Source organism: Sinocyclocheilus grahami, unplaced genomic scaffold (assembly GCF_001515645.1).
Source record: "Sinocyclocheilus grahami isolate Dianchi unplaced genomic scaffold, SAMN03320097.WGS_v1.1 scaffold33.1, whole genome shotgun sequence".
NCBI lineage: Eukaryota > Metazoa > Chordata > Actinopteri > Cypriniformes > Cyprinidae > Sinocyclocheilus > Sinocyclocheilus grahami.
This window is the reverse complement of record NW_015505212.1, coordinates 2,857,108-2,866,299: the sequence shown is the minus strand read 5'-3', so window position 1 is coordinate 2,866,299 and position 9,192 is coordinate 2,857,108. Positions and strand designations below refer to the sequence as shown.

Sequence of the window (9,192 nt, the reverse complement as noted above, 5' to 3'; positions counted from 1 at the left end):
AATAAATAAATTTGCAGCGCTGTAATTCACAAATACCACCACACAAGGGCTGTTTAAAGACGTCAGACTCGATTTGCAGTGGTGCAGTTAAAAAAACAAATCTTCTCCATTTTAGGCCTTCTAACTTTCTTGTTAATAAATGTGTTATTCTTAACAGAAGAGGGGACAGAGCATAGTGCAAATAGCTTTGTTGTTCATACGGAAATGTGTTTTTTCACCCTCTTGCAGAGGTATATAGTGCATTTATTAGACTCGATTTGTAGTGGTGTAATTCACAAGAAACATCACAGGAGGGTGTCATTTTTTAGTCCTCTCTCTTAACAGGAGTAAAAACAATGAAATAACGTACAGAATGTGATAGTAATTCTGATTGGCTGCATACCAGATATTAGACTTTATTTTAACTAAAAAATAATTCATAAAGAATAAAGTAAACACATAATTGTGTTTAGTCAGATAATAAGTAGTATTATAATACTACATTTTAATTATAGAAAATAAGTTTTGAGATTTAAATAAATAAAAAATTTTAACTGATAGTAGTATCTATATCTTAATTTTAGAAAAAGAAACTGTGTTGAGGTTTAAATGACAAATAATTAAACTGATAGTAGTAAATGCTAGTGTAAAAGACCAAAAAAACGACAGTGCCTTAAACACAATCTTTGTGGTACAGAGGATTGTTTACCTTTGGGTGTGAAAGTACTGAATCAAATATAGAGAGTTTTAAACTTACTTGTGTCTAACCTAAAATGAGGTTCAAACAATATAAAAGCCTAGTGGTGCGTTGGCTAAACATGTGACTTTGAATCATGAAACTACAACAAAGATGTGTTCAAATCCCACAGAAGCAGTAACATCTTTTACTCAACTTAAACTTAAAATCTAAACAAGCCTAAAAATAAAAACAAGTACAAACCTACAATCTCTGTGGCTCAGTGGTAAAAGGTTTCACTCTCACATATAAAAGTCCTGGTTTGAATCCCATTATTGCTTACTTTAAACTGGTCACAGCCAACAAAGTCACTCAAACGTCAGAAAACAACGTGAAATCCATGATGGCTTAGTGGATAAACACACGTCTTCTGAGTATGAGTTTGTGATGGAGACATGGGTTCAAATCTCTCCACCACATACACACGTTACTTTAACTTCTGTACTGGGAAATCACAGGTAAACTTCTTGTACTCATGTACTCCAACAAGAGACCTGTGGCTCACAGGTAAGAGCACTGCCTCACGGGTTCAGAGGTTGCTGGTTTGATCCCAGCCAGGTCTCTGCGATATGAGTGAATGCTGGAGTGTGTGTGAAGGCGCGCCCGAAGAAGGGGGATATCAGTACGGTCTCCCCCTGGAGCTTCCAGCACCGTGACCCGCAGCGGTTATACTTTTGCACAGACTGAAAAAAATAAATAAAGCTGCATAAAAATTCTCATCCCCCGTCCCTTCCCCACCTACTTAGGTTACCATCATTTGCTTTTCAAAGGAAGGCCCTTCAAAAAGAAAATGATGGTAACCTACATGTTCAGTGCACTAGAACACACATTCACACGAGATACATTACCTGTCCCTGAGCAGATGTCCATCATTACAGTCAATGTCTGTCCACACGTCCAGAGCTCTGCTTCAGCCGGACCAGTTTACAACCAACATCACATAATTTATTCTGGAGTCAAGAGAGAAATACATTATTAGACACACTGCATGTCAAGTCTAAAAACAGGTAATAAAAATAATAGAGAAATATGTTAATGTTGCATATTTATAAAACACTGCAGACTCTATTAAACTTCTGTAATGCTGTATCAATTAGTTTCATTCAATCTAGTATTCGTTTCGGTTTAGTTCTGATGATGCTATTAATTAAATTACTTTCTTGCAGGCCACAAAAAATGCAATGTAAATACCGAATAATACTAAAAACAATCTTTCCATCCGATAGAATCCCTGATCAACAAAACATGAGAACAGGATTATAGAAACATCGCGAGCAAATGATTCAGTGTTTAGTCACTGCCTGTAAACTGCTTTAACATCAAACTTAATTTATTGCATCATGCTTTTAAGTTTTTGCACCATATTTAAAAAGAGAAAAAATAAAACAGCATTTTAATGGCTGTGCTCTTTTTATGGCAGTCAGAACTCGAATCATCAGATCTTCACACAACACCTGCTGCAGGATCAACAGAGACAAACAGCGCGATTCCTCGTGACTACACTTTACAATGTCAATATCAGGGCGATTCGTTCAGAGATTATAACTGATTCATTTGCTAAACAGCGCGTGCAAGTCACTGAACAAGAGAAACTCGCTTTATGCGGAAAGTTACTTACGGGTGAGACGCGTCACACTCGATTCCAGCGTTTTATCGGACCGTGTGTCGGTTTTATTTGCAGATTAGCTGAAAAACATGTTGTTAAACTGACATTAACAGCTGTCATCTGCAGGATCTGCACGTGTTGTTGTTGTGACTGTCATCAAGCGTCATGTTGTCAAGCAGCCGAAGGAGTCAGACTGAAGCTGAAACCCGCTTATGCCGCCTAGTGGCGCGGAGGCTAAACTGCACTTTAGTTTCTGTCATTCTGCTATTATTAGTTATAGTGCCAAGATTACAATTAAGAAATTGTTTACATTTGAACGTAAAGGTCTTGGCCATTTCATTTTTTTATGTATATAAACAGAGAGAACAGAACAAATTCCTTTTGAAAAGTTTATTAGACTCAATTTGCAGTGGTGTAATTCACAAAAATCACCACAGGAGGGCCTGCTTTGGTTCCTCTGACTTTTTTTACTTATCGGTTTATTTTAGTAGAATAGGACAGAACAAAATCACACACAATGATCTAAAATAGCAATGCACAAAAAATACCACAGGAGGGCGTTCATTAGGCTCGGTTTATTTGCTTTTCAAAGGAAGGCCCTTCAAAAAGAAAATGATGGTAACCTACATGTTCAGTGCACTAGAACACACATTCACACGAGATACATTACCTGTCCCTGAGCAGATGTCCATCATTACAGTCAATGTCTGTCCACACGTCCAGAGCTCTGCTTCAGCCGGACCAGTTTACAACCAACAACACATCATTTATTCTGGAGAGTCAAGACAGAAATACAGACATATTGAATATAAAAAAAAAATATCTAAATTTAAATAATAGTTAATAAATGTAAGTTAACTACATAAATTTAATTCCTAAACAGTGTAAAAACATCAGAGTCTATTATCCTTAAGTAATGCTGTACCCTTAATAATCTTTTACTTCAATCTGCTTTTCTCCCCAGTTTATTTCCTAGCCATTTTTAATTAAATAAATGTGCATAAACATTTACATATCGGGTTTCAAAAATATTTAATATATAAATGCTTCAACATAAACTTTAATCCACACTAGTAAAGCAGCAAGACTGTCCAGAATCACAAAATTATTGATAATAAAGAAAAACAAAAGCACAATCTAAGTGGTCAGAGATAGTTAGAATAATACTGACAGTAAGACTGCAATTTCAAAAGAAACAAACAGTACGATTCTTTATCATTTCACTTAATAATATTTTATATAACATAATATTCATTCCAAGATTATAAAAGGTAAAGCAACAGCTACTGCTTTATTTGTTAGTCTAAAGGTCTGACATTCTGTGATAAACCTTCAAAGAAAGTCATTGCTAGCTGTTCAGTAACAAACACATTTTAAACATGATTTTAGGTTAAAGACCTCATCGAAATTGAGGTTTTGAGGCTTTTAGTTCAAGTCTGTTCGCTTTGAAGTCTCCATGTCGACATATTAAATGCAACAACACATTTAGTCTATCATTACATGAATCTAAATAATCTGACAAAGGTGCCCTGCTATGGCATATCTTACATAAACATACAGAAACTGTAACAAAGATTTAGACAAAACACAACGACTGTTAAATAGTGAATATAAGACAACAGAAGTTCACTTTATGCGGAAAGAAAGTTACTTACAGGTGAGTCGCGTGACACTCGTTTTATCAGACAGTGAGTCGAGTTTTGTTTGCAGTTGAGCTGAAAGATGTGCTGTCAAAGTGACATTAACAGCTTTTAAGCCTAAATCATCTGCAGGATCTGCACGTGTTGTTGTTGTGACAGTCATCAAGCGTCATGTTGTCAAGAAGCTGAAGGAGTCAGACTGAAGCTGAAACCCGATTGCGCCGCCTAGTGGCGCGGAGGCTAAACTGCCGTATTGAAGAGCCTCGTATTATGCAGTTGTAGATTTCAAGACTAAGTAAATTGACTAACTAAGCCATTAGGTTGGCTTGAAAAAGCCTATCCAGAAAGTTTGAAGTAGTTTTAAAAGCTTGAAGTTTAAAGGTTTTCAGTTTGAAATAGTATAACCAGCTAATTTAAGCGAAAACCAGCTAAAAACTAGTTAAAACCAGCTCATTTAACTAAAACCAGCTGATTTAGCAACAAAAGCTAAAAACCAGCTAAATGATTTAGCAAAAAAGAGCGTAAAACCAGCTGATTTAGCAACAAAAGCTAAAAACCAGCTAAATGATTTAGCAAAAAAGAGCGTAAAACCAGCTGATTCAGTATAAATTTTTTTTTAAATAGCTAAAAAACTGTTAACTCGGCTAAAACCAGGTCATTAAACGAAAACCAGCTGATTTAGCAACAAAAGTTAAAAACCAGCTAAAAAACCAGAAAAAAACGGCTTAAAACCAAAACAGCTAAAACCAGTTAACCCAGCTAAAACCAGGCCCTTTAGCAAAAACCAGCCCATTTAACAAAAAAATTATAATAAAATAAACTAAAAACCAGCTAAAACCACTTGATTTAGAAAAAACCCCCAGCTAGATAGAAAGTTTGTAGACAAACTTTAAATTGTCTCGAGAAAGCCACAACCTGGAAGTTTTAAGTAGGTTTAAAAGCTTGAAGTTTGTAGTTGTTTAAAATTCAAAGTCAGTGCCTTCCTTACAGACAGAAATGGACTGAAGAACAGAAAATGACATTTCAGTATTTCTGATATAATTTTCTTGATTTGAAAATGCCATGCTATGCCGTTGTAATGTTTCAAGACAACAGTAAGCCATTTCTAGGTTAAAAAGCACTGCTTTTATTGTGTGTTTGTTTGAAGGTTTATAATACCTGGAAAGTTATGTTATAATTCATGTTGATTTCAATGGTGATGCCAGTGTTCATGTAGAGTCAGGAATAATGTGATTACAAGTGACATTAATGCTTTAATATTAATGATAGAGCTGATAGTGAAACAATGTAAAACTAATAACTCTGCTTTTTGCAATTTAATTATTTGTTATATACCATGCATTATTTTTCTAGGATGTGTAAAAGTGATGTAGGTACAGCTTGTCCACTTGTGTTTGGATAGGCTACTCGAGTCACGACTGTGCAACTTGTAAGTTGAACCATTCCATGTGTCTCAGTTTTACTGCCAGGTTTCATTTTGAGCCAATCACCTGAGCTGCAAATGCCATGTGATTAAGCAAGCTAGCAACAGTTAAAACATTAACTTGGTGCAAAAAAGAACTATAGTACAACTGTCATGAAAGTTTTTATTTTAAAATTAAAATAAATATCAATGCATGTCAAAATCTCTGAGAAAACAAACATTGCTCATGTTTAAATGTGGAATATTACAGGTTGTTGTAATGTTTCCATGAAAACTCTTAATAAATTATATCACATACAGATGGTGAACACAGAACATTACACAACAAATGCATCCTTGCACTGCAAAAGTATGATTTTTATGTACTTTGCAAAAGCAAGTCTTTCATCGATTCTCTTCTTTTTTCAAAACCGGGTTGAGTCAACATTCACCAAGTTGAATAAAACGAGAACAGAGTGAAAAAGAGAGAAATGATCAAAAGATGGAAAACCGGCCTTCTGTGCCGAAGGAAACAGCACCGACAGCGATATGAAGGCCTGCGGAGTATGTGAGTGCTGAATCCTGGCGGCTCCATCGTGTGCAGGGCGTCCCACTGGCCTACAGGTGTGTTTTTAGCTCTTAACAGTTGTGCTTAGGATAACAGAACACCGAGGCATCTGGTTGGCCTCTTCCGACTCGAAACCAGATGGGCCCTCTTTCCCTGGAATAACATGTTCTCTCTTTTACCTCCGTTAAACAATATAATGACATAATGATGTATTTTTTAAAAACATTTTATAACTTTATTTTCGTACAAATCTATATAACCCAAATTTTTAGAAATCTTATTTATATCAAAAAGTTTAAAATGGCTAACTGCCCACCCCAAGAAACGTTCACACATTTGCATTTTTTTTGTTGTTGTTTGTTTTTGAGTTTAACTTTTTCTTGTACAAAGAAAAAACAGCAACAGACCACCAAACAGCAATAGACCAAGCCAAAAAGCTCCTCTTTCTCAATATACGATCTTAGGAAACACAAACTGCCATCCTCAACCTGTGTCCACCTTATCCCTTGATGTATTTTATTTAAGGGGCAAAACAGAGAACAAACCAGAAACAGAAAGAGAAAAATAAGAAAAATAATAAAGGTGGGTAACTTTGTCGTTCAGTGCTGTCCTCTAAGGTTTACCCCTCATGGGCAGGAGGAACAGTTGTTGGCGGCAAAGGAAAGAGGAACGCTCTCCCCCTCTAGTGGTGCGTTTCAAGCACCGCAGGACACGGGGCTCACACAACACCCTCCTCCGCACAGCCTCCGCCAGCTGTGTAACGAAACTCCTGCAGGTTGGACACACCGTGGAAGTGCACAAAAGCACCTGCTACCACCAGGATATGGAACAGCTGATGGGAGTGGAACTGCAAAATAATGACAAGGTACGGATTAGACTTTAAATGTAATGAGAGGCTAGTTTTGCATTGTGAACTCCGTGTGTGAATTCCAGGACATTGACTCACCCAGATGTCACACTTGCCAGGGAAGAATCTCTCGGGGATGCGTGCGGCGTACAGGCAGGCTCCGGTGATGTACAGGACAGCCATGAGGAACAGCCAGCCCATCTGACCCATGGTGGTGGCCCTCAGGAAGCCCTCAGTGATCATAAAGTGCAGCGTGGGGACGACTCCACTGAGGCCGAGACCCACAAACACACCTGAGACATAGAAGACAGGACAGGTATTCATTTAACTGTTTATATTGAGTTATTAGATGCTTTTATACCTCCAAAATTAACACTCATATGCATAGAGTGCAAGTAGAAATTAGGAGAAAAGGAGTTAAGTTGTTTTATGGTTGGCTGTTACTGAGCTACTTCTTGTTACACTGTTCCTAGAGGTTATGGTGTACTAGAGCAGGACAGAACAGTAAAGTCTATTCTGATCAAAAGCATGCAGAAGAAAATGTCCTGAACAATAAAGATTGCATCTTACCGGCCCTGACTCCACGGTACTGTGGCGTGGAGAAGAAATCACACTGTGAGACTGTGATGGCAGCGACCCCCAGAATACACACCACTATTAGGTATATGAAACAGGGCTGAGGGGAGCAGTAGAAAGAGTAATATAGCCACGGTACAAAACTGCCCATGATCAGGAACGCAATGCCCGAATAGTCTAACCTGTGACAGGACAGAATGAGAGAAAGGAGGTTAAAGAGAAAATGTTAAATAAACTTGATTTTTTAAATAATTTTACATATATTAACAAAAAATGTAATTAATTTAACATTTTTAAAATATACTAAACTTAGAGAGAAATTTAAAAACATTTCAAAAAGGTTTATATATATATATATATAATAGAATTAATCGTGGTTAATGTTTACATATAATTTCTTTTAAGTTAAAATAATTTATATTAACATTAGTTGAAGTGTATTATGGACTAAAAAAAGAAAATAACTATATCTACCAAGTAACATTAACAAAGATTAATAAATGCCATATATTGATCCTAGTGCATCAACTAATATTAAAGTACAGAACCTTATAATAAATTGTTACCCACAGTTAAAATTTCTTAATAGTTGGGAATACTATCCACTTTTTTGCAACGTGGAAGTAAGCTATTTACTGTCAACGTGCGAGACTTCAGATTCATTTGCTGCTATAGATAAATAGTTAGAGGAATAAAGAGCAATAAACGGTCAAGCTATTTGCGCTACAAACCACTGTTTATAATTACAATAATACATTATCAAGCAGCATAACAAGCTGTTTTGTGCACATTCAAGTTACAAATGGCCACATCCACTCAGCACTCACTTTAAAAAAAGGTGGATAAGAAGAATTGTTTGCAGTGAGTGTTGCAGGTGCTTACTTTGAGAAGACACGGGACACCCCCTCTGAGTGGCAGTAGACTGTGTGAAAGAGCCAGGAGAAGGACAGGCAGAGAATGGCCCCCAGGAAGAATGTGCCGATGACAATCTTCTCCTGGAACGGGGCCACAAACGACATATTGGGCCTGAACATGTACACAATGCCCAGACAGAGAAAGAACAGGCAGCCTGGAGATACAAGAGAAATACTGGTTACGTGTGTGTTTGTGTGTGTGTGTCTCTGTGTGTGTCAAATCTCAATAACCCAATAAATGCTAATCATTTAAGGCAGTTATACAGAGGCCCCTCCCCTCTACAGGTCAATACAATAAATCAATAAATGTACAAAGAGTAAAATCGAAATCAAACTGAACTCAAAGCACATCAGAAAGCTTAGCAGTTCCTGGTAGATCAACATTAAACATCTGCTTCATCTATTATGGCTCAGTCACACCACAAGTCCAAAGGTGAAGATCAATAGCGGCACATTACAGTCTCACCTCACGATCAATACCATTACCTAGAGCCACAGTCTATTATGTTAAGCATGACCTTACACCAGCCCCTACATTCAATGTTATGTAAAGAATGATCACATTTATCCACTAGGTGGCAGTACAGCATGCAGAAAGTGAGTGCTTCCTGTTCTGATGTAATTATTCTATTTAATTTAAATGCAATTTCATTTAAATTTAATATTTATATTTTATTATATACATTTATATCTGTATATTTCCATTTATTTTATATATTATAAATATATTAAATAAATATTAAATATTTAAATTTGATGTTATATTTTGTGTGTGTGTGTGTGTGTGTGTGTGTGTGTTGTCTTGTTTACCCAGCACAGAGTCAGGCTATGCATAAAGTGATTGCATACTGCTCTGATGTAGTTTCTATAATGGTGATATTTAATTTAAATGTTGTCTTATTTAAATATATATATAAATATATA

The 9,192-nt window shown here is 36.4% G+C and overlaps 1 protein-coding gene and 1 long non-coding RNA gene across 3 annotated transcripts in view; both read right to left on the bottom strand.

Moving 5' to 3' along the window:
* Positions 1 to 693: 693 nt before the first annotated feature.
* Positions 694 to 4,122, bottom strand: LOC107580427 (uncharacterized). 2 transcript variants are annotated; one of them, XR_001608638.1, is made up of 4 exons: positions 3,977 to 4,122; positions 2,992 to 3,093; positions 1,564 to 1,665; positions 694 to 1,398 (listed from the first exon to the last, which is right to left on the bottom strand). It is a non-coding gene; the product is annotated as an uncharacterized lncRNA (long non-coding RNA). The 2 variants fall into 2 exon arrangements; XR_001608639.1 differs by lacking the exons at positions 2,992 to 3,093; positions 3,977 to 4,122 and adding an exon at positions 2,334 to 2,653.
* Positions 4,123 to 5,783: 1,661 nt separating this feature from the next.
* Positions 5,784 to 9,192, bottom strand: part of LOC107581272 (adiponectin receptor protein 2) — a gene marked incomplete at its 5' end in the record, with an annotated part of 7,003 nt that continues 3,594 nt past the window's right edge. The window contains 4 exons of the mRNA XM_016266774.1: positions 5,784 to 6,778; positions 6,878 to 7,071; positions 7,349 to 7,536; positions 8,237 to 8,423. Coding sequence (XP_016122260.1) covers positions 6,650 to 6,778; positions 6,878 to 7,071; positions 7,349 to 7,536; positions 8,237 to 8,423 — 698 coding nt within the window. The remainder of the gene's footprint in view (positions 6,779 to 6,877; positions 7,072 to 7,348; positions 7,537 to 8,236; positions 8,424 to 9,192) is intronic.